The 26,316-nt window shown below is 40.2% G+C and overlaps 2 protein-coding genes across 2 annotated transcripts; both read left to right on the top strand.

Moving 5' to 3' along the window:
* The first annotated feature begins 665 nt into the window (after positions 1-665).
* CHRNB4 (cholinergic receptor nicotinic beta 4 subunit) lies at positions 666-12,875 on the top strand. The gene is made up of 6 exons (XM_062583395.1): positions 666-782; positions 5,422-5,567; positions 7,218-7,262; positions 7,386-7,495; positions 9,123-10,095; positions 12,164-12,875. Exons 1-6 carry the CDS (start codon positions 734-736, stop codon positions 12,302-12,304), a joined length of 1,464 nt encoding a protein of 487 aa, XP_062439379.1. The 5' UTR covers positions 666-733; the 3' UTR covers positions 12,305-12,875.
* A 5,447-nt stretch (positions 12,876-18,322) lies between these two features.
* Positions 18,323-26,123, top strand: CHRNA3 (cholinergic receptor nicotinic alpha 3 subunit). The gene is made up of 6 exons (XM_062583306.1): positions 18,323-18,464; positions 20,352-20,491; positions 20,562-20,606; positions 21,316-21,425; positions 22,554-23,565; positions 24,955-26,123. Exons 1-6 carry the CDS (start codon positions 18,410-18,412, stop codon positions 25,081-25,083), a joined length of 1,491 nt encoding a protein of 496 aa, XP_062439290.1. The 5' UTR covers positions 18,323-18,409; the 3' UTR covers positions 25,084-26,123.
* Positions 26,124-26,316: the final 193 nt, after the last annotated feature.

Raw genomic sequence — 26,316 nt, 5'->3', positions numbered from 1 at the left:
CAACTGTAAATGATGACTTCCATAGAATTTCTCTAATGTTCCCCTGGAGTGTCTTTATGACTGTTGTTGCTATTTCTCACCAGGCTGCTTTAGCTTTCAAAATCTCTGACAAACACTAATGAGAACATATTCCCCATTCTTTTCCTCCTGCTCACAAAAGACTTTTTTAGTTTTAATAGATCACATGTAGTGCAGGACTCGGAGCGGAAAAGGGTAGGAAGTAGGTAATCAACTTTTTCTCTTGACATGGAAAATGACCCTTTGCTAGGGCTATAATTCATTGACATGACATTCATAGCACAGCTTATGGCACAAACTTATCTCCAGCTCTTCCCGCACACCTATCCCCACCTACTGCACTTACTAACCAGAGAGCCTTCTAAATGTTATCTAGCAGCATGAATTAAGCTGTTGTGTTTTGCAGATCATGTTCCTTAGCTTGCTCTTTCATCTCCTCTTATTCAACCTTACCACATTATGCTCCCTCTTCTTATGTGCTTTTCCTCTCCACAAAGCTCTTTAAACAGCTGCAAAGGGGGAGGGACCACTATGCTCATGAAAACTCCACTTTGCCGAATGCTTCTGCCAGGTCCTACTGTCTGTCTCTTTCCAGGGATTTAATACCTCCAAGGTTCAGGTTTGCTTTTACATCTCTTCCTTGTGCAATCCTGACAGCAGAGCCTATTGCCAGTTGTCTTTAGTGAAGAACAGTAATCCACTTCTTGTTATTGCCATGAGGAATACCTACACCCTCTTTCTATTTGTAGTGATCTCCTTTAACGGTAAGTCATCTTTCCTTTCAGATACAGTTTGCAGAACAATGATAGCTTTCGGGGCTAGGAGACAGGAGTGTGATATAAGCTCACAGAACATTTGTAACTGTCATCACAGCAGGCTGCAGACTTTAAGATGCATGAAATTGATTATTTTGTTGTTTCTGGCTTGTTGGTATTAGCAAATCCACTGTGATGGATAGGGACAGACAGTAAGTTGGACATAAAATGATGAACCATAGGAGATGACAGTGACCATCACTAAAGAATGCTCCTTTAGATGCTCCCAGGTTCATCTGTGATGGGAAAAGCAGGGATTGTGTTGAAAGTGAAAAAAAATAAAAATGAACAGTGTGGCATGAACCATAAATGAGATGACTCTCACCCCTCTACAATTATTGACTCAAGTTTTAGGAACTATATATCTTGCAAAGTTCATATATCTTAGTTGTCTAATTAGCAGTAGATAAATAGCATTTAAATTAAGTTTTAATATGTAAATACATGCTAAAAATTCAAACATACATTACGAACATTTTCTGTAGCTCATCAGCATTTCTTATATATGTTTCAGCCAACATGCACAGCCTGACAGCAGCATTAAACAGTGTATTTACCAGGGGAGTCTCTTCCCAGGGAGATAATCTGCTGAAGTGTACCGAGCGAAACTGGCAGAAAGTGAATAGAGGCAGAATCACATCTTGCCAATATCTGTTTATTCATCCCTTAGTTGTTTCGCTTCTTCAATTACTGAAAAACAACTTTGGAAAACATCTGCTTTATAACAACTGAAGAGTGAGGGCCTACTTTAGATCTTTAGATTATATGTTTTTAAATCCATTGGTATTTCCTTTTTATTTGCATTATTTGCAGTGTGGAAGTTAAAATAATGGTTAAAATATAGTAAATTCAGTACTCCTTCCATTAGAACAAACATTCCATATCATCATGCATGGTTCTAGGAGGTTATATAAATCAGTTTACTCAAGAGTACACTGAGACTTAACTTCACTAAGTAATTTCAGAAAAGATAACAAAATCATCATAGTGCTGTGCACCATTTGTTTTATCCTAATTACACATGGGAACTTGCTATGGCACTATTGTCCACATAAGTCATTTGAGTACGGAAAGAATAAAAATGACAACACATGGCATAAAGTATTATTTCTAAATGTGACTCAACATTTGTTAAAATAAACGAAGTCAGGGAAATGGGGGAAATATGTCTTTTGTAAAGTTTTGCAATTTAGACAGTGTATTTGTCTCTATTTGTCAATATTTCTCCTTATTCTGTTCTGTGGAAATCACTCCAAAATATTTGTCATCACACTCTGAAAATAACCAACACAACACAGTGAGTAGTTATGTCATTTTATATTTTTAAATTATACCAAGTAAAAGGGAAATTTTGCATGGATGACTGAATCAAGTCCATGTTTTTGCTTTTTCTAGTATAAAACAGGAAGAATCCTAAAGCATTTTTTTAAAATGGTTATACTCCAGCAGAGAAAACAAACTTACTGCAGAAAAATGTACTGCAAGTTATGCGGCAGTTTGCTCTCCTTGTTATACAGCAGATGCGTAGCATGTTCATTGAAGCTAAGACAATTTACTTAGCTCAAGTTCTGCCTCGATGTGTTTTTCTTACTGTTTTCAGCATACAAAAATACTACACCCCTAATTTAGAACTGCTTCATCATTCTTTTTAAAATCATCTGTCTAAAAGTATTTGTCTACCCTATGGAACATTTCTTGCGATTACTGACCGGAAAAGAAACAGTTTTGCCAGGGAAACAAGTGTGCTTCCATTTCTTCCAACTCCCAGGGGAAAAAAAAAAGAGTTTTCAAATGCACTGACACTAACATTTTGAAGCACATATAAAGATGAACTTGAATGTCTGGTAATTTTGTTTTCATTCGGTGCTATCTGGTTAATATGCAGATTGGTAATGGAAGGTAGATTGTAAAAATGATTCAAGAAGCACTCATTTTTACATATTATTTACAGACAGCTTGGACCCAACAGCCTTCCAGACAGTGCACTGCTGACATCTAGTGGTACTAGGATGGCAATCTTTTAAAGAATAACTTATGCCAGGAACCCCTTACCTAATAACAGCAAAATATTTCTTGAAGGGATTCATTATTTGACAAATCATTTTATAATGAAGTCTTAGCCGGTCATTCATCCGCATAAAGTTTATTGAAAGAAGTCAGTACTCTGAAATCTGAGCTGTTCTTGTCAGACATGCACACCCTGCAGTCTATTCTGATTTATGGACCAGATGACCATGACCATGAAAACCAGGCTTCAGAGAATGAATAATGATTATTAGAAATTCAGAATTAGCTTTCTGCCAATATTCCGCAGTTTTCACTCCTTACTGGCTGTTTGGGCAAGTGCTCCATACGTTAGACTATCTACAGAAAGCGATGGGAACACAATGAAAGTGTATTTATTTAACAATTCAAACAAGAATTCACTCTGTTAGCAGCAGTCAAACACCATTGCGTGAAACAAGACAAATGACAATTTATTTATATTTGGCTCTGAATTACAGCAGCCTGCTTCTATCACTTACATATGCAACAGAGAGAATGTTTGTTCAAAAGAAATCAATCAAATTTTAACAGACCTTAACAGAGATTCTGTCCTTAGCAACCACAAGGCTTCTCGTCCATCCTCATAAAAACACAGAACAGTTCATTCCTAGTGTACAGCCCCATTTGCTTCACAGCATCAAATTCATCTTAATTGCAACACCCAAGGGAAAAAACAAAATCTGGAGCTTAGCAAGATCAGCATAGCTCTAGCTTGGTAAATCTTTGATTAGGCCAGCTTAAGTTGAGAATGAATGTAGCACTAAAATACCACATGGTACTAAGGCTTTTACAATGACTCTCAGAGAGGTACAAGGCACGTGTGAATCAAATCCAACCAACCCAACAAATGCTGATGTATTCATCCAAATTTGTTTTTCCAAATGGTATGGGATGCACTTGAGAAGTCAGTTCTGAGGTACGTCATAGTTACGTGCGGCAAGACTTGTGCTACCCATGCTATTACTACGTACTGGTCTTCTAAGAAATAAAGCAAGTCTGGTGCTAATCTCAGCCCTTCCCCAGAGCTTGAGTAAAATCTCTTCTTAGATGTAAAAATCTCTTAGATCACTTTTCTGCCTCTTCTCCTCCTTATTGCCTCAGAAACAAATGGCTATTATTTTTTTTAATATGAGTGGAATTCAGAAGTACCAATTCTCAAGAAACACTTGTTCCCCCTAGCAACTTACTGCCCAGTTCGTATGGAAAGTAGGTACCTTCCAGAAATGCACACAGATTTTGGCCACCTACATGACCCTGGCCTGTTGCTGTCTGCCTTTATCTGTATCTCATGCTGCAAGATAAGAAACACACCAAATTCATGTATGACAAATTTAAAACACTTGCAGGGCCAATGGCTTTTACTGTGAGCAACTGCTTCAGGGAGTAATGAAGCAAGTATGCCACAGGGACTCACTCCTCTTCTCTGCAATTTCTGTGATGGAGTTTTTATATGGGATGGACATATATGAAGAATGTTCTTTCTGACAACTGGACTAGAATCTGTTGTCATTGACAGCTCTGTCTGTCACTGTCAGCTGTATCACACAACACAGACAGCAGAATCTGTCTCCTGCAAAAGGTCAATACTGTTGGTAGGATGTTACGAGGACTTTAGTCATCAGTGTTATTGAGCATTGGTAGATAGATTCTGTTTCTATCTCTGAAATTATTAAGACAGTCAACAGAGAAGAATTTACTTTTTATATTCTGTAACGTGGTCAATACTAGCTTGAAAATTCCAGTAGAATGGATTTAAAAAGCAAAAGCAAGAGCATGGGGACAGATGCAGTTACCTCTGGAGTTGTGCCATTCTGCTCCACGGAGAATGCACAAGGTTGTTTGATGACCTGAGACCCTGCAGATCCTATATCCTACAGTCACTGAAATCCAGCTTTGGCCATCTAAGATTCATAATATTTGTGCTAGTCCATAATTCAAGTTTTGCTTCCACATATCAGAAGGTTTCCTTTTACATTAGTGCATCAGGTTTTCAAATAATATGATTCTGAAACAGAAATATCACTGGCTACCAAAGAGCTCTCAATCATTATAAAACCCTGCAGCTCATACCCTGGCTTTTCCCTACACAGACCAGAGTCTTCCAATTTTGTACATGTGCCTGCAACTCCTCCTTTGTCTCCTACGACAATAAAGAGGAAAGTCACAACCAGACTCCTTTGCCTTTGGATCTTTGAAATTTCCTCCTTCTGTTACTAAAAGGGTGGTTTGCTTCCAGTTTCTATTTTGAACATCCTGCCAAAAGTATCTATCAATTTGAGTTTCACATTTTACTGTGTAAAAAAAAAACAAAGGGGCTCTGTTTTATCTGCCTTGATTTATATTCTGTGAAAGACAGTCAACTTCAGTAGAACAGGCATTGGTGCAAAGAAACTTACCTTTCTGCTCACACAAACCTACAGACTTTAGAAAATCAAAAGCCCTAATTATTTCATGAAGATGATACAATGCACAGGAATCCTGTGCTCCCTACATCATGCCACTTGGTCTCTCTTCTTTAGTTCTGTTATGTGACGTTTTACAGGAAGCACCGCAGCAGATGCTGAAGAAAAGCTAATGAACCACCTACTGAGTCCTGACAGGTACAATAAGTTAATTCGTCCAGCTGTCAACTCGTCCCAGTTGGTATCTATAGAACTGCAGGTTTCCCTGGCACAGCTCATCAGTGTGGTAAGCTCAAACTAGGCTGCTCCTTCTAATTCATCACTATCTGCACAGAAGTCTAACTGAAAGTCACACTAGTATTACTGTGTCCCTATTAATTTCTACCTTACATAATAACTTTAAGCAGGCAGGACCCCATACATGTGATTTTTTGGTTTTACTTTAAATCAGATGAGGCTACAATAGGGAAATGTATTTATGCCCAAGTAATAAAGGATAGTGGCAGATCTTCATCCAGTAAAATTCAATTGATTAAAAAGAAATCACTCTACAGATTCCCGTATAGCTACAGTAAGTTACACCCGATCAGGATCTATCCTCGACTGTGTACGTGACGCTAAACTACCTTCTGTTCTTTGCATTGAGGGAATCAGCTGAGTGGTCTGAAAACAAGCTAAGAAGTCCATGCTCTGTGGGCATGTCAACAAAGCACACTGAAATTTTTTAAGGAGATGAAAAGCTAGTTCTGGCTGGAATAGCTCAACATGGTTAAATCAGTCCCCTCAGCTCCTCATACTCAGTAACACTGACTTCAATGGATAAAAAAAGACATTTTCACTCACAAAGTTAATGGGTTAAATAGCTCTTCCAAGGCAAAAATATGCACCTTGATGCCAAGAAAGATTTTAGCATTAACTGTAGTGGGAACAAGATCCATGACATAAGCAGGAATAATTTCCTGAATCTGGGCTTTTAACTCTGCTACTATCTCCCTGGATGAAAAAGGGGATACAGACAACAGCCTCCCTGACAGCATTTCTCTATGGGCCAGTGACTAAAGTGCTGCCAAGTTTAAGAGCACTATGTAATTTTTATTCTGAAACTCAAGAGGAAAAGTGAAAAACACTAACAGAAGCTAATGGAAGCTGTACAAACAGATGTGCATTTGTACACAAGTGCAGGCGGAGGTAGAAAGCAGGTACTGTCCTGTATACAGGACAACTCTAGGCCAAATGCTCTTCCTCTCCTGGAGAAGTGAAGCTGGCAAAAGGTCTTCTCACCTGTGCACTGCAGGCACTGACACATGTCCTACCCAACTACCAATTCTGGGCAGAAAAAATAAGGTGTCTTGTCCCTGCAGGCCCCAGGAATCAACAACTTCATCAGAGTAGCCACATGGGCAAGGATCAAGAATGGAACAGCTCAATCCCTATCCTGCTGTATCCTCACTCTTCACAGAAAAAAATGGCATAGAGACTTTTTATACATCTTATAGACACTATCAAGCATCTTCAGCATCAGAGAATTAACTTGTTTTCCTGTAGAAAATCTTCCTGACTCTTTGATCTCCTATCTCAGCCCTTAGTAAAGCCCCAGCCATATAAAGGCAACCCACAAAAAAATCAGCTCAGGGTGGGAAAATTGGTTCCCAGGTAGTCACAATCACTCCAGTCAGGGTCGTCCTTGTTAATGGCCACTCGGAACTAGGTACTTGTAGGGTACTTTTTATTATCAGTACGTGCACAAAACTGGGCATCTTACTAGCAAATAGGGAAATGTCTGTCTTGAAACACACTAAACAAAATCATTTTGTGCAGCTGGAAATATCCTTGAAAGCCAACTGAATAACATATTGTAATATGTAATATTACAACAATATTGTAATAAAAGGAAACATTTTAGAGGACAACTTTTCTCTTTCTTTTTCTCCTGCAGAATGAACGGGAGCAGATCATGACTACAAATGTTTGGCTGAACCAGGTAACCAAGTCCACAAGGCATGTTCTTGCAAACTGCAAACATCACTGCTTTCATCTGTTACAGTGATTTTTTTCCAGGGTTGGTCAGGATATTCCCATCACTACTGTATCATTTTTCTTTTAGGAGTGGATTGATTACCGTTTGGCTTGGAAGCCCTCTGACTATGAAGGGATAAATAAACTGAGAATACCTGCAAAACACATCTGGCTGCCAGACATTGTACTTTACAATAAGTAAGTGAAACTTCCATAGTTGGTATAGACAGTGAACAAAAACTGTTACCATGTAACAAGAAACAAGCAGTCCCACATCAGAACCAATCAGGTAGGTCTGACAAACTTCTGAAACTGAATTTTGAAACTTTTTGCCACTATCAGAGGTATCTGACTGAGAGGTACTGTCCACAAGGATAATTTCACTAAAATCAGGGCTCTAGCTAGAAAGAGCCTGGTAGAGTTAGAGCACGTCTGCAGTGAGCTACTAGACAGGAACAGTTTAAAAAGGCTTCTTGGAAAGAGAGAAAGAAGCTTTTAGTCTCACTATATTCGATTTTTATATTAGTACAAACCTGCAAGTTAAAATTTTAGCTGAAGGACATCTCATGGAAACGCCACCCTGTGACTTTCTCCTGCTGAAGCACTATTTCCCAGGCAGAGTTCAAGGCCACGGCAAGGAGAACATGAGGTGTGTTCCCATGCACAACTGCAGGCAGCACACATGGCAGCAGACAGCACCGATGCAGCCAACCAGCCCAGCCCCACAGCACATCCTGCTTTGAAAAATCAACCTTAGTACTGAAAATGCTCTGTTTTTCAAGGTGCCTTATTAACAAACATGCACTTCGCAGACTTGTTATTAACTCTTAAGATGCAAATTTTCCACTGGACTAAAGGGGTGCTAATCAGCGCCAGCTGAACTTTTTTTGTTTATACTTATGGTGAGTTTGGTCTGATATTTCTACAGATAATGTACTGTATTTTAAGTACCCGTTAATCAAAAAGAAAGCGTAGGGGACATAACTAGTCCAGACTCACTTTTGCAGTCTAACAAAGCGGCTAAGTGACTTACTATTAAAATGTTGTTTGTCCAGAAACATAGGACAAGTATTGACTACAGATCAATAATGATTTCCCTGAATTAAATGACCCATCATAGCATAGGAGACTCTCCTGGTGGAAGTTCATCTGGAGGAAATACAAAGCCAAGACTCTTTGTGGGTATCAAGAACCCTGTGGCTTGTCTGTTCTGGGTTAGTAATAAGCAAACATTAACTGGAATGATGCAATAAATTATAATTTGTATAATTACATTTCCTCTGCCTACATTCTCTCCGCATTTCTAACTAACACTGCTCATCCTTATTTCCTCCTGCAAGTCATTTAGGAGTGCTGCTGTGCGCCATTAGCAGTGGCTACTTTCCAGACCTAAGGTACCTGCGTCTCAGTGCCGGATGATCTCATTTTTACTTAGCCTCCGGAGAGCTTATTTACTTAAAGAAGTCTTAGGAATGCCTTCATTCTTCATTCTTGCCTTCAGAATGCAAATATAATATTTTGCATTCTTTGGATCAAACCAACATACATGCTTAATATTTAATAATCATTTTACATAATAATGATTTTGTGTAAGTACTAGACAAAATGTTAATTCTATGACTGGAAGAAATGTATACACCATTCTCCCTATCATGTTATAGCTCCCTAAAAAAAAGATTTCAAAACTGAAATCTTACTGAAGTTTAATTCTAGCAACAACTGAGGCGCAGAGCACCAAGAACACCTGAGCTTTTCTGTTTTGAACCATGTTTTGTCTCTAAGTTTGCTGGTCTTTTCTCCTTTTTCTTTTCTCTCATTTCATTAGTGCGGATGGCACATATGAAGTTTCCCTATACACAAATGTGATTGTACAGAACAATGGAAGCATTCGCTGGTTGCCTCCAGCCATTTACAAAAGCGCCTGCAAGATTGAGGTTAAGCATTTTCCATTTGATCAGCAAAACTGCACACTAAAGTTTCGATCTTGGACCTATGACCATACAGAAATTGATATGGTACTCAAAACTTCCATGGCAAGCATGGACGACTTCACACCAAGCGGAGAATGGGATATTGTAGCACTTCCAGGAAGGAGGACTGTAAACCCTCTGGACCCCAGTTATGTGGATGTGACATATGACTTCATCATTAAAAGGAAACCTCTTTTTTATACCATCAATCTTATCATTCCCTGTGTGCTAATTACATCCTTAGCAATCCTGGTGTTCTACTTGCCTTCAGACTGTGGTGAAAAGATGACTTTATGCATATCTGTGTTGCTTGCCTTGACAGTGTTCTTGCTGCTGATCTCCAAAATTGTTCCTCCAACATCTCTAGATGTTCCACTGATTGGGAAGTACCTCATGTTTACAATGGTATTAGTGACATTTTCAATAGTTACCAGTGTCTGTGTACTCAATGTCCACCACAGATCCCCAAGTACTCACACTATGCCCCCTTGGGTAAAGCTTGTTTTCCTTAACAGACTCCCAGCCTATCTGTTCATGAAGCGCCCAGAAAATAATTCTCCACAGCAAAGGCTGTGCAACCGCAAAAAAACAAGATCTGAGCATCTTTGTATGGACCCAGCTGAGCTGTACAAGAACCCCACCTATTTTATGAATACAGCCTCTGCCAAAAAATACAACATGAAAATCACAGAGACTCTTGACAATGTCAGTAGCCATCAAGATTTTAGGTTAAGATCAACCACGAAATTTTCTCCTGAAGTCCAAGAAGCAATTGATGGAGTCAGTTTTATAGCAGAACACATGAAAAGTGATGACAATGACCAGAGTGTAAGTAAAAAGGAGAAATCGTTCTAGTTTTCCCAAACGTTATTCCCTGCCTTTCCCTGCACTCTTCTTCAGAAAGGAGATTTGAACTCCCTAGCCCTCTTAAATTTTTTAGAAAGGTTCTACGTATAATTTGTGAGAGGACACAATTTTTGTCATTAAAAAACTTAATGAATAACCATTTGGTAAAGCCAATACTGTCCTGAAAAGTAACATAACTGTTTCTACAAAAAGAGACTGGTGAAACACCCTTGAAAAAACCATGTTGCTACATTTAAGTAGTGTTTGGTAGGGAAAGAAATCAATATTCAGTTCCAAGTTAGAGAAGATGTTATTAAGAAAATTTTTGTTCATTGTCTTCAATGAGACTGTAACACATCCCATGCTCAGCCTGTTCTACCAAGAAGTGATCTACATGCAGCTCAAGCATTCATTTACCTAATTAGGTGTAGAAAGAGGATTTAGTGAAATGGGTAAGAAGTCCTCTGCAAACATGCTTTCTGGACTAAGATCCCTGTCTTTAGTTGAGAAACAGGTGCTGCTTATCATAATCTGCCATGGCAAACAATGGGTAGCATCAAACTCCTAATGCCAGTAGAGCTGAGACTTCTTCCATCTGAGCTCAGTTGGACTCTCTATTGGACACGAAAAGTCCTGCATATAAGACACATTTAAGCAGTGCTGTTGCTGTTCTGTTCGTAAGCCAAGCTGATATAAATACCCAGTGGACAATGCTTGGAAAAAACTCAGTTCAGAGTTTTGTTTAGACAAGCATTCATGGTCAAGAAAAATCATCCTTACATCTACATACATCCTCTCTGTGACCCTACTCAGTCCCAGATCCCAATCAGATTCCAGGGTCTCTACTTCTGCTGTGTCTCCCTCCTTCAGCCAAGCAGACTGAGTAACTCCGAAAGTCTGCTTTCAGATCTGGCAGAAGTCCCTTGAGGAGCATGTTACTGAGCTGTTCATGTTTTCTATTAACTGAAATTACTGTCAATATAAATAAAAAAGATCAGCTATTAACATTAGACATGAGCTTGTAAACATTGAGACTGACTGAACAGAAGCAGATCCGCAGTGGAGAGAAGAAATTTTCCCGTAACACAGGAACTCTTGCAAGGATGTGTTGCATATTAAAGAATATGAAGCGTTCCTTTGAGATTAAGAGCAATTTTCGAGGGAATTTTATACATGCAACATCAGTTGAATGCTTTTTACATAAGGCCCTCCAATATTACATTACTGTTTTCTAGATGCATAATTTTAATCTGTGCAAAATTTTCCTTTACCATCATGATCTGAAAACAACTGTTCATGTACATCTACTATAGTCTTATTTCAGAAGGGCACAATTCCCATTAACAGCAGTGGAAATCACAAGTGTGCAGTGAATAAAAAAAAAAAAAAGAATGGTCTGATACAAGACATGAGATAAATGAGAAGCATTGTAAAGTCATTCTCCCATGTGTAACTAGAACCAGTGAGAGAGGGAAAAACAACCATTTCTGAGATGCAAATGAACAGATTAAAATATTCCCCCTTTACGGTAATAGGCTTATAGTCACTTCAGTTTGAGAACAAAATCTAAGGCTGGCTCTATGACTTTCACAATCTATACAAGATAAAAAGGGATATTAACAAAAGCAAGAGTATTAGTATTCATTAAAACTCTTGATTAAGAAGATTACTGGTAAGAAAAGAACTCTGAAGCTAACCTTGTTTAACAGCACTAAATATTGTCCATCTTTGTCCATGGAGATTAATCTGCAAACTAAAATTCAGGCAAGAATTCATTTAATTGTATTATATTGTGAGTCCTTCTAGACCAGCACAAGACACTCAACCACATTCGGTACCTGATATGTCAAAGAAATGTTTACATTATTTTTCTCCACTGCCCAAAATGGTTGTAGGAGAAAAATTCCTCCCTGAACTCTAAAGTCAGTTTGTTCCCTGATCCTTAAGATTTGCTTCCTTTTATTTTCATACAAAAAGACTCAGTGTCAGCAAAACCAAGGGGGGTGAATATGGCAAATTGCTAATATCTTTAATTGGCTTTTTCTTCCAGGTCATTGAAGATTGGAAGTATGTTGCCATGGTAGTGGACAGGCTGTTTCTCTGGATATTCGTCTTTGTTTGTGTCCTGGGGACTGTTGGATTATTTCTGCAGCCACTTTTTCAAAACCACACTGCTGCCATGAACCCTTAGTTGTCCTTTAACATTGGCAATGCTTACGTAGATGCTGGGCCTCATTCTGCTCTCATTTCCCCTCTAATAATCCAGAGAGATGTCAGTGGAGTTGCTCTTGCATCAGATTTACAGTAGGGGAATGGAAAGTGGAATTTGACCTGCTAGATCATTGTGATAGGAAAAATCCAGAAAACAATTATTTTTTCCAAAGATTTCATTATTTCTGGTGATATGTTGGCCATTTTTTTTCAATCATTTGAAGCCCAAATAAAACAGAGAAAGGCATTTACTGGACACTATGCCAGCCTGGCTCAGGTTTATTATTAAAACGATATTTTATATACATTGTCTCAGGAAGGACATTTTCTTTCCTCAGAATGCTGCAGTTTCCACATTGCAGTTTCCATATTACAAAGAAGCTATTGCTATGACATTTATTTCCTTTTAATGCCTCAAAACTACGTATGCCTGGTTTATAAAGAGTGTTACAGGTGGAATCATTACTGTTTAGCTGCTTTGAATGTGATATTTAAGATTGAACTGAAAAACAGAGCCGCACTTTTGAAGTGCCACTATCAGGTTTCTCATCTTGCCATCTCTGCTAGCAGATCGATCAATGGAGGCCAAATTAATATGTTATAAACAAACATTTATATATTCTGTTCAGTGATGAAATATAAATAAATAAAATATGAAAATTCTCCTATATATAGATTTAGTCCTGAAATGTTCCTGCAACTTCTACCACTCTTATAAGTGGGGTTCACATATGCTTTCTCGAATCTAAGACTAATAGTATAGGAAAGCATCTAGCAGAGCAGACAACTGTAAAAAGCCATAGCCAATAAAATGAGGATAAGACAGTTGAGAACAAACACACCTTCAGGTTTTGTTGAGGAGATTTTAATATGGATTAAAGTATAATCCTCAACAAATTAGCAGTGCAAGCACATAGTACTTGCACAGTCTTACGTTCTTTGGCAGACGACTGTTCAGAGCCCAAGACTTCTGCTGTGGAACAATTCTACCAGCCTTGTTCCAGCTAGCTTTCCACTTGCAAAAAGGAATTAGGCTTCTGATATTTTTCAGGCTAAAACAATTTTAGCTCCTTGTTGGGGCATTGTCGGGACACAGCAATTCTACCACCATTAAGAGACATAATTAAAGCCTACGGAACAAATTGGTAAGATCCACCACTGCCTGTGAATGGAGGAACCTCAGCACCCACTGTCCCGTGGGAGGATTAGCAGACATCCAAACTCACCTTCTCTGACAAGCCACAGCTGAAGGCACCTCTGGCTTTACCTGCCCACACCAGAACTGAGCTGTGGTCCTACCTGGATCACTGTTCAAAGGCAGCCGCAGATACCACATAGATTTAGACATGCCAAACTAGCTACACAGAAAGCTTTCCAGTTACTCAGAGCACCTCCAGCGCTTTTGCTGCCAAGGGGTTCGCTCCCTGATCATGCACTGAACTCTCCAGCACTGCTAGCCCCCCCCCCTTCCTGCTTCCAGTGCCTGGCCCACCTCTCCCAGTGCCACTGCCTGGAGCTGGAGCTGTGCAGCCCTTGAAAAGACATAAGGAAAAAAACAACAGAAGTGCATGTGTGCGGAGGTGGAGGGAAAGCAGTGAGGCTCTTTGAGCAGCAGCAGCAGCTCCCCTTAGCCATATGCTGTGAGGAAGAAAGATTGTAACACTGTCATCCTCCCTTCCAGTCCACTTCCTCCATACAGGACGGAGCAGGAGGGTGAAGGAGGCCTTAGTGACAGCCGTATCAATGCAGCCACATGCTCCTATGGAGAAGCTGCCGTATCCTCCTCTCCCAGAAGGTGACAATGCTCTGGTCCTCCCCTTAGCATCAACTGCTCTGGATAGATCCCATGGTGAAGGGTGGCAGTGCAACCCTCCAAAGGAGTGCTTCCCCTGCTCAAGTGTGTTCTTCTACCTCTTATGCCTAAATAGCAGAACCGTGGTTGCTTTTATCTGCAGGCATTGGAAAAAATGGCAAGATAAGCAGGGGCATGCACAGCCCCAAGAGAGCAGAGAAATGCCTCCGTCCATGCAAGGAGACGCTCCTCCACACTAGGGTATATGCCAGGAGCTGCTGTGCCTTAGACCATCACTAGCATGTGCACACCCTGCCCCAGCTGCTACACAGCTTTTTTTTTTTTTTTTTTTTTTGCTCACAGACTCACAGAGAAGCCAGAGCAGCTGCTAGTGCTGCACTGCCAGTGTGAAAGTAAAACCACTTTAAATCCCACAGTAACCTTGAACATGAATCTGAGAGAGGCAGTGCAGGCATCAACATTGCTGTGAAACACTGCATGCTCCAGAGGGGAAAAGGGAGAGGGCTTCACCCTAGCCAAGCAGTTGAGGACACAGTGAGCTGGCCTTAAACTCCCCAGTACACCCTGACAGACACCAGACCTAGGAGCCTGCAGAGCAAAGGCCACTCTCTGCGCTCCACTCCCCCAGCACCAACAGCATGTTTGGCTCTCTCCTGCTCTCACATGCTACAGCCAGACTCCTGCTAACCATTATCCCCTTCCCCTCTCCCACTTCCCCCCTACTCCTCCCCACTGCCTCAATGCAACTAGATCAAGATTTCCTGTACTCCTGTCTCATGGTCGGTCTTATCTTTATGAGCAGCAATGACTGATAACGCTCGGCTCCATCCCTGCAGCCTTCAGCTGAATTATCCTCAGCATGATGAGAGTTTCAGATAGTCTTTGGCAGCTCAGCCAGCCATGGAGCACAAGCAAATGGAGGCCTCAAACTGCACCAGCCCAGACAGGGTTTTTAAAAGGCACTTCCCTGGCCTCAGGGAGAATCCTGCAGAACTAGAGCGGCTCATCCAGGATGTGGCAGCTCTAGTGCTTTCCATATATCTTATTCATATTTTAATCATGATGAAACAATATACTGGCCCTTAGTTATGTTCTCAGAAATCACCACCATATTTTTGTAAAGCTTTCAGAAATAATTCAGCTTATGGCAAACTTCAGCATGGAAAAGTTCACCCAAATTGTTAAGGTTTGGCAAAATTCTGTCCTACTAAAAACTGATTTCAGAATGGGAAATGCTTTTTTTGTCTAATCCTCAGCAGCTCCACCAGCTTCGCCTATGTAATCCATAAAACTATTCCAAGTTTAGCTTCTCAAAGAATAGTAGGATTTTGCTTTGATTTTTTGGCAATACTTCAAAAATATAAATTTTCTGGATAAATTGAAACAGATTAAAAATGCCACCTTGCATGGTCACTGTTGTGAGTATTGTAGGGTCCCAGTTTATCACACAAAATAATCTTCAACATTTCCAGTTTTGATAGTTTTTAGAGCAATGCTCTTCATTAAAAAAAAAAAAAAAAGTGGTCATTCAAAACTTATTTTCTAACAATCTGTTTCAACAGAAGTGTGCAGCCAGCCTTTGCTTACCTCCTAGTGGGAGAAGTCTCCAGTGGCTCCATCCCAATTTCACACCTTTACAAAACTCCTTCAGCCTAGACCAATCTTGTCTTCACTCAAATGCATAGCACCAACACCATCACACACACATGCCACATGCCTCCTAGTGAGTTTGTTTGGGACTCTTTTGCATCCCTGCAGCCAAAGAACCCAGAAAAGCCAGCAGTGTTGGCTTTTTATAGAGGGCGCATCAGTATCACAGAGTAAGGTGGGAAAATATTCCTTTCCTCATGACCTGAGCTGTTCCAAGATTTGATCTGGAGAAATAACCTTAGAAGTGGTATAGCTATTAAAACGAAGGGCTACACAGTTTCTTACTGCAGATCATATTCATGGGTGGATGAGCTTCCTCCTGCCTGTACAAATTCCTTCCCTGTGTAGTTCTGCAACGTAGTCATGGTGACATGTTCTTATCATATTGCCCTCCCTGGCCACGAAAATAAGCCTACCACACACCCATCTGATTTCACCAGGAGCTCCAGCAAATGACGTCAGAGAGAAAATATCATCTGTGCATACAAACACTGACGAAAATTTCAGCAACCAGGCAAATTAAGCTAAAATACCTGAGAGATATAATGACTCTTCACTGCCTCTGCAGATCAGCCGTTTCCAACCTCTTCAGGTTTGGACACTGAGTTTTGGGGAACCTGCTTCCGATCTGATCTTTGAAGCTGTAGCTCATTTCTGCCTGTGATTAAAAACAAACATACATCCTGGTGATAATGCTGCTCATTCAGGGAAACAAAGAAGGCGGCAGAAAGGGGAAAAAAAAACTAGTTGGTGTTCCCTAGAGAGGCAACAAAATGTGTCCACAAAAGGGTTAAGCTACAAGACCAAAAGTCTGAGTTATCTGGAAAAAATAAATAAAATCAAATGGATAGTAAAGCCTATTTCCTCCAAGCTAATACAATTACAGAAATTATCAAAAGAACATGTGTCTGGGGATGGACTGAATGATGCTCTGAGAGACGAAGTAAACAGGATGAACAAGCTCTGTGCCAAGAGCAGCTGAACCCTGTCTGGTGCTCCTTCTCCCTTCTTAACACCTGCTAAGTGGAGTTGTCATTCACCCTTCCCTACCTGCACTCCTGTCCCACTGGGCTTCCCTCTCGCCATTACCCAAAACAAGGGTGGAATCCCAAATTCTTCCCTTTCCCCCCACACACAGACTGCCCAGATGTGTGCAACAACCATGGCTTCCATGTTCCCTGCATCATCTCACTTTTCAAGAGGGAGGCAAAAGGTGGCAAACAATTTGATAAGGAAGCTGATGGCCACCTGATGAATGAGTCATTTTGTGAACCATGATTTTATGACTAAAAATGAAACTAATCAAACATTTGTGGCTCTGAAAGACTGATATGGGATGATCCCAGGCAAGAGAGAAAGGCAAGAGAGAAAGGCAACCCCTTACCACCCAACTTCAGTTACTTGTTTCTACTGAAGGATCCAATTCCAGAAAAACATGAGAAGAAAACATCCCATTTTCCCACTTCCTTTCCCTGGTGCTACATCCTCTCTCAAGACTTTTTATTATAAAAATTATTTGCAAGAAAGAAAAACCTAAGCCTCTTTTTTTTAAAAAAAAAAAACAACTTCAGAAAGAAAATCCATGACAGTAGAAAAAGATGAAATCTGTTCAATCTGCAATGAAAATTTAAAGGTTTACTGGAGCTTTTCCAGTCTAGATTACTGCTTCAGAATAATCTTGACCAGAATTTCAAACACAACGTCCCCATTTTCCCCCGTCTCCTTTCCCATGAACAGTATGATTTTGTGGGATCAGGCTGGCATCTGACACACTTACACTCCTTCCCAAATCTGACCTTTCCAGCCCATGAAAGCAGGAATGATCAAAAAACAGTAATTCTCAAGAGCCTTGGTCTAGTTTCACTCCAGTCCAAATTCCTGGCTCTGGCTGGATCCTGCCTGCTGTGTATATATCTCCGGGCTCAGATCATGGCAAAATTTATGAGTGTGCTTAAGGTTACTCCAGGGAATAACAACATCCTTTTCATACAGCAAAGCAGCAGGCACCTAGCAGTAAAGAGACAAGCACCTAGCACATGCGTTTGTAAGGATGAGACACTGTTAGGAAAAAAAAAAACTCAAACGTTAAGTGTGCATAACTGGAAATTCAGGTCTCATGATCTCAGTTCACTGCTACATCAGGTGTCCCTTATGTCAACATCCATTTCAGCACAATTCAATTACAAGATTTTCATTAGCTAAATCTGTCCTAATAGCTTAGCATAAACTTCTTATAAAGAAGGATCCTGTACAGCAGCCAACTGGAAAAATCTTTAGCATTGTCAGATTACTAGGTTTATTTATGCACTAGCTTATGGACTCCTGCCCACTGTTCTGCCAGATGACTGCTCCTTGCCTACAGTAATAGCATCTATTTTGCCTACAATTTATTTCCCATTTCCAACATGGTTTATGACAGTCTGGGCAGCTGGAAAGGGGGCAGCACAGCAAACCTAATGGGAGCTCACTGCGCAGAGCTGTGCTTGGGGTCCTGCTGTCTGCTGCTTCCAAGCACTTCCTACATCGGAGGAGCAGAGCTCTCAGTGCTGCCTGCGCTCCTCAATTCTGCCAGCCGAGCTTGCCTTCAGCAGCTGCTGTCGACCAGCAGCAATTCGCAACACGATGGAGAGCAGGCACACTCTCCTTCTAACTGCTGCTGTTTGCTTTCTCTTTAAAGGTGAGTGATTCTTAATTTGCTTATGCTTTGTTGATGAAGGGGGAATTAAAGAGGTGAATAGTAGATGGCTTTGTGTAATTTAATTTTAGTAAGTGTTGAAGCTTACTCCAGGCTAGCGAATGAAATATACATTCCTAGGACAGCTTTTTCTCTTAGGCTTTTTAAAATTTTTTCTTTTTAAAGTAGTAACAAGTTAAGCAGTCCTGATCTGAGATGCCAAACACAACCACAAAGCTATTAAGAAGAGAAAGTTCCGTACATGTAAAGATTTAATCTTACATACTGGAGAGCACAGAAGGACCAAAAGAAAGAGACAATATTAAATAGCTTCAAATGTGTGCTGTGAACACTGCACCTTATCTCTGTAGATAGAGAGAACACTGAAGCATTTAAATAAATATCCATTAATTCACTTATTGTCTAGATACAGTGGATGCTAGATTTAATTATTGTACTGTGGACACATATAAAGGCTGACAGTTTGGAAGGGACTGTAATAAAGATCTATCTTAAAACTGTTTAGCTAAAAGATTATAGAGCATTTATTCCAAAAATCTTGATCTGAGAGATACACCTCATAAATATGAGATATCAATAAACAAGAGCAAGGGTAGCTGTTAAAAAGCTGTTTCCCCAAAAGCATGAAAGAAGGGTGTGCATTCTTAAATTAGCAAGTTCGCTTGAGTGACTTCACTAACCTGAAAATAAAATTGGTATCCAAATGTTTTTAGCTAAATACAGTTTGACATGCGAGGACCCTCTTGTCTTAGGCTGAGCAGGCTCTTGTAAAGATCAGAAAGTATCGTCAGCTTTGTAACACAGTGCAGATCAGTCACACACTTTGCTTCCTTTCTCTTTATCTACTGAAAAACATCAAAATCTATGAAAAATGAATGTATGTCTTTGCAATTATCTGCAGTTTTATATCTGTGTTTCAAAGGAGTCATAGGTTTTTTTTTCAACAGACTTCAGTTCTGCGCTTTTGCCAAATTCATATACAGTGTCATCCATAAAGGCAAAAAAAAAGTTTCCCCCCCCCCCCAATTAAAATGCTGGAGGATATTTTGTCCAGAAGAGATTTCAAGAGAAAGTGCCCGAGAAAGAAAAGACCATCAGTTTCTGGATACTATCCAGTTCTCAAGATATTCACTGCTTGGCTCTGGGAGTAAAAAGATAGTTTGAAATTTGGACTCTCTCACAACTCATCCCAAAACAGCTGAAATAGGTTATGCTTTAAAAGAATTTCAATTTGCAGCTTCTTCATCAACCACAAGGTACCATAGGCAGCAGAACCAGCAACAAAATAGACAGTAGGAGTATACTGCAGACAGAAATTATTTAGAAGAATAAATGGGTTATTAGCAGGCGTTCTCTTTGGATATAACTTTGAATGTGATGGTTAAACAATTTTAATCACTGATTTCACATTTTAACAAATGGGCTGTTATCATCACTATAACCACGCAACCACGACTCAGGCTAGAAAGCAGCGTCATCATTTTCCTGCAAACTCTCATATTGCAAAACGTTCTGCCTCAGTTTGCCCAGTTAATTTTCCCCTTCTCCCACTCCATGCTCTGGGAGCTCCGACAGATTGGGGGGGGGGGAGGCCTGCGAGGGGAAAGCAATCGCATGCCTCCAGTTTCACTAACACCCTCGAACTGCAACGCAGTCCGCTATGGTGGGCTCTCTCTGCAGAGAGGCATACGGAAGAAAATAAAGAAGGACTGGGGCGTTTTATCGCCTTCCTTCTTCCAGCCCTGAGCAAACGTCAGGAATGAGACAGGAGTGCGCAGCCACCCGGGTGGGCCGGCAGGCAGCCTGGGCCTGCGCCTGGCCTCGGCCCCCGCCGCGCGCTCCCCGCCACGCCGTCTCCTCTCGCGGCAGGCTGCGGGGGCTCCGAGGCCGAGCACCGCCTCTACAACGCCCTGTTCGAGAACTACAACCAGTTCGTGAGGCCGGTGAGGAACGTCTCGGAGCCGGTCATCATCCAGTTCGAGGTGTCCATGTCCCAGCTGGTGAAGGTGGTGAGTAGCAGGCGGCAGCGGGCGGCGCTGAGAGCCCCGCAGCGCCGCCCGACGCCTCCCTCTTTTCCAGGATGAAGTGAACCAGATCATGGAAACCAACTTGTGGCTGAAGCACGTGAGTAGCGCTCACGCCCAGCGCGGCTGCCGCCCACTGACCCCACCCTCGCAGCGAGCAGCGGTTCTCCCTGCTCCCGGCGGCGCCGGGCTCCCCCCCCCGCGGGCGCGCAGCGACAGCAGGGCGCAGCCACGGCCCCAACGGACGCGGGCAACGGACGCGGGCAACGGACGCGGGCAACGGACGCGCGCGCTGCCCGCTCAGCGGCGCCTCAGCCGCGAGGCGCCTTCCTGCCCCTCCCCCCGCGGCGCCGTGTGGCGCCTTCCCGCCCTTTTCTCCCCCCCCCATTACTTTTCCTGGAAGACAGGTGCTGTAGTATTAAAATACCCAAACCTAGAGCATCCTAAGGCAATGGCTGGTAAAAGAACAGAAAGAAGGCAAAGAAAAAAAAATTGACCCTATTGTATTCCTGTTTCTGCTCTTCTGCATGTCTAGGGGCCTGTCATGTCATTTCCTCTTTCACCTTTTATTTCCAATATAAAAATTCCTGAGACAGGCACCTACATGTACATCTAAGTCATATCTAGACCAGTGGGCACCCAATCTCCACGGTATCCATAAACCACACATACATGTTTGTTAAAGAAACATCTAGTCAGTATAGTATACAAAATAAAACAACCCTAAGAGCAGCACTTAGTTTGAGCCTAGCCCATGTCATTGCAATTTCTTCCCAAACCTAACGCGGACTCGCTTCTTGCACAATTAGATCTGGAACGATTATAAGCTTCGCTGGAATCCAGTGGACTACGGAGGTTCTGAATTCATCCGAGTGCCATCCGGCCAGATCTGGAAGCCAGATATCGTTTTATATAACAAGTAAGACTCTTGCATGTTTATCTTCTTAATTCAGGGGAAAAAAAGTGATGTTGTTATTTTTTAAAAAAATCCTCTTTGCTCCGCTCACTGAAGAAGCCTGCTTTTCCACACACCTGTGTCCCACATCCCCCTCACAGCTGTACTCACCTGTATGTCACCTACGGCAAGAGCCGGCTCCTGCCCTTCACCAGCTTCCACCTATACCGCTTTTCTGTTTGTTGTTGGTTTTTGTTTGTTTGTTTGTTTTAACACTGTCTACAAGGGAGGTGGCAAGAAGTTCCCTTACCGTAGAAATTCTTGTCTGTGGTTCAGCCCTTTAAGTTAAAGTTAATTCTAGGTTTTTAAGCAGTTAATCACAATTCTACGCCTATGCAACAACAGCACTGACATACAAAAGCTCAGGTATGACGTGCTTTGGATGTTTGCTTCCAAGACTGTGAAATGCCAAACCATTACTAAATGGATCCCTCTGCTACCTAAGGAAGCTGCTCTCAGTAAAATGGGCTAAGCTACGTTAATCCAAAACAGGCTAGGGACTGACCAATAGTTCACTATAGTCCTGTCCTACCTGTGGTCAGCTAATTCTAAGAACTTAAATTACCTCTGTAATTTTACTTTTTCATATGAACAAATGAAATTGGCACATGGTTCTTACGTGAAAGTGATCAGGATAGCAATGTGGGATGTAAAAACCCTCACCAAACACACCCCTTACACAAAGATACATTCCAACTCTAATCCATCTCTCCTTACTTACTACTGTCCCTGCCCACAAAAGGGGTGGAAATGCCAGTATTGCAGGTATCCTCTTGTCAGTCGTCAGGGTCTGAGGTACTTGAGCTCACATTTGCTCCTTGGAGTATTGATTGCATCAAGTCATAGAGGAAAATATTTCCCTTCACATCATCCATGGTAAATTTATAAATTTATACAACTGTTCAGTTAAGCTTATTTATACAAATTTATGACAGCGACTGACTCAATCCTGTACATGCTATTCAGCTCCACGTTAAAATGTAATTGCTGACTTTCAAAAACAAAGATTTTGTAAATATGATCTCATTATATGAAATTAAAAGGAATAGTTGCATTCTGATTTTTTTTTCTTTTTTCTTTTTTGCTTTACAGTGCAGTTGGAGATTTCCAGGTTGATGACAAGACAAAGGCCCTACTGAAATACACAGGTGATGTGACCTGGATACCTCCGGCTATATTTAAAAGCTCATGTAAAATAGATGTAACCTACTTCCCTTTTGACTATCAGAACTGCACCATGAAGTTTGGTTCCTGGTCTTACGATAAAGCCAAAATTGACTTAGTTTTAATTGGCTCTACAATGAACCTGAAAGATTACTGGGAGAGTGGAGAATGGGCTATTATTAAAGCTCCTGGGTATAAACATGACATCAAGTACAACTGTTGTGAAGAGATATATCCAGATATCACATATTCTCTTTACATTAGGCGCTTACCTTTATTTTACACTATCAACATGATTATTCCATGTCTGCTGATATCTTTTCTGACTGTCTTAGTTTTCTATTTGCCTTCAGACTGTGGTGAGAAGGTGACACTCTGCATATCAGTACTTTTATCTTTAACAGTGTTCCTTCTCGTTATCACAGAAACCATACCTTCTACTTCTCTGGTAATTCCACTGATTGGGGAATACCTCCTTTTCACCATGATATTTGTAACTCTATCTATTGTCATTACGGTATTTGTACTTAATGTGCACTACAGAACACCCAAGACACACACAATGCCAGTTTGGGTTAGAACCATCTTCCTGAACTTACTTCCCAGGATCATGTTTATGACAAGGCCTGCCAGTGACGAAGAGAATAATCAGAAGCCAAAACCATTTTACACTGCTGAGTTTTCACATTTAAACTGCTTCAACAGTTCTGAAACCAAATGCTGCAAAGATGGCTTTGTATGTCAAGATACAATATGCAGCTGTTGTCAGTATCAACGAATGAAGTTCTCAGATTTCAGTGGCAATCTCACAAGAAGTTCAAGCTCTGAATCTGTAGATCCGCTGCTTTCATTTTCAGTTCTGTCACCAGAAATGAGAGATGCTATTGAAAGTGTTAAATACATTGCAGAAAATATGAAAATGCAGAACGAAGCAAAAGAGGTAAGAACATATTTTACCACCATTACTCAGACTGTCGACACCATTTACCATTCCACATAGTAGAACTGTTTGGTAAGAGAAGACTCCCTTAAAAAAAAAAAAAAAAAAAAAAAAAAAGTGGATAACATATACCATTGTTTTATACAATTAAATTACATAAACTGCATTACAAATTAAGTAAACAGCTGATCTGGGGAGCAGCTATGTTGTACTACGTTCTGCTTGCTGATGATGCATACCCAGTGAAACATGTCTCAGTAACCACTGCCAGGGAAGCATAGCTGAGTAGCCTCCTACAGGATTTGCAGTTAGGATTTCCAAATTACAGTCTTAATAGTGGAATCTGCCAACTCTATGGCATTTAGAAAGTTGCATTCTCCCTCCCACAGTTAACCATCAATTAAGAGGCAAAGAATTTGTCTTTCACAGCACCAGTGTCATCTCCCATAACACTACATCTTGATGCAATTAAAGAGAGAAAAGTTTTGTTATCACTGCTTCTCAAACATTCTAAGAAGAATAGTCACATCACAACAATCTTCATTGAATTTAAATCCTATGCAGCATGACACTTAAGGGTTTTTTTTCTTTTCTTTTTTCTTTTTTTTTTTTTAAGTCTGCCTTAACTCAAAAGAACAAGTTCTAAACTAAAATGTTTAAAATTTCAAAAACAAACAAAAAAGCATTATTCATTTCATATTAGCCTACCTGGGGAAAAAATAAGTCAAAATTGAAATTGTAATTACAGAGTAACTAAAATTATCATCTACCATTTTTCTACTAACATGCAATATATATACTACTTCAGTGTCACTCTTGTTATAACATCCTCTGAAAAAATACAATAAAAACAAACATGTTCTTGGAAATTTGGTTCCACATGGAAGGTAAGAAGATGAATTTTACATCATGCATGAGACTCATTAAATTCCAGTACCAGTTAAGAAGTTAAAACATTAACATACCAAATTATCGTATCAGTTAACTTCTGTCTTCTCATATACTGCTTAAGGACCAGTAGGAGCAGTCTGTTTCAATTTTAGTAGGATTTACATTCTCAGTCAGGTTTGTCCAGATTATCTTCTTCTTAACTTCTAGGACTGGCATACAGAAGAGAGACTATCTCATGAGGTCCAGTGTCTTGGTGAACAACTTAATTGTATTTCAAGAGCTATTTCTGGCTTTACAAATAGCCTATTCAAATAAAGCTTCTTCAAGGTGAATTAATTTGTCTACAAAAACACTGGTATTAAAGTTGTGCATATATTAAAGGCAATCTGTATTTGGGGGAAAAAAACTACATTCATTATATGAAATGATCTTAGTGTTAATGCAAGTTTTTGATCTAATAAACATGCCTAGTTTCTATTTAATCTGTTTATTTTTCAGATTCAGGATGACTGGAAATATGTTGCCATGGTCATTGATCGCATTTTTCTATGGGTTTTTGTCCTGGTATGTATTCTAGGAACAGCAGGATTGTTTTTACAACCTTTGATGGCTGGAGATGAAATGTAAAAATTCAAAATGATACCTTACAAAAATGAAACTTTTGCCAACCAACCCTTTTTCCTCTGCATCTGATGTCTTTTGTATGCATTTCATTAGTAGAATAAGGATCTTTCTTAGCTTCAACTTTGCTTGACCAAGAAGGCTCTACTAAAAATGTGAAGAGTTTATTCTGAGCTGTTATGCCAGCTGATCTCAAGGTGATATGCTCTAGGATATGCTTTAGGCTTGCCAGCTACTCTTTGTAATAACTGGTAAAAATGTAGGTAGTACATTAAAATTTATAGGAATAGTTTAAAAATAGTTTGATAAAGAAACTGATAACTATGTAGGTAGTCTGAAGTTTGAGACAATCTCAATACTTGAGCTACCAGATTTGTTTCCAGGAGTCTGGTGCTAAGTCTTTTCATGCTGCAACAAGTTCTTCTGGGATTAAGTTCATAATTAGTTCAGTGACTGTTCCCACAAAAATGAAGGAATTTAGGAAGCTTATCTACTGAATTGTTAGAATGGAGAACATTGCCACCTGGTGTATAAACAATGATTCAAATTGTGGGAGGAAAGGACCTTGGGCAGGATTATTTAGGAAAGGAAAATGAATGTGATTAATAGATTATAATGATGATAAAGCAGCCAGAATATAAACTCTGTGCATCAGCATATTTTCACTATATAAAAAGACTGTCAGAAAAACATCAAGCTATTCAGACCTAATAATGTTTTAAACTGTATACAAATAAAACACAGTAATATGCAGTCAGGGGGTTATGCAAAGGATCAAAATACTGTAGGATAGTTTGGATATGGAAGCATCTTGCCACAGCAAAGTGCTTTATTATGTGGGAAGGCAGGCAGATACAAAGCATTCCTGTAAAGTATGCTAAAAAATTGCTTCTTAGGCATACTTTTTTTTTTGTCTGTGACTACAGATGTTTTGAATGCATGAATAAACAGTACAACAAAATACTGTAATGAGAAAACATTTTGTAAAGTTATTAACTGTTTCCAGTTATGCCAAACTGGAAACTTTTTGGAAATACAGTGGTATCAAAGTGGTGTAACATTTATGAAAATAAAGAGAATCAAGCTGTTGAAAGTTGTGATTTTTTTAATTTATTTTGACCAAGTGACAAAAGCTATATAAGGCAGCACTAGCAACCATTCAGCACATTCACCAACCAGTTACGTAAGTCCACACTTCTGAGTCTATTGAAAATTATTTTGGTTTGGATACACCTGAGG

The sequence above is a fragment of the Rhea pennata genome, chromosome 10 (genome assembly GCF_028389875.1).
Source record: "Rhea pennata isolate bPtePen1 chromosome 10, bPtePen1.pri, whole genome shotgun sequence".
Classification (NCBI taxonomy): Eukaryota; Metazoa; Chordata; class Aves; order Rheiformes; family Rheidae; genus Rhea; species Rhea pennata.
This window is presented reverse-complemented; position numbering and strand designations above follow the sequence as displayed.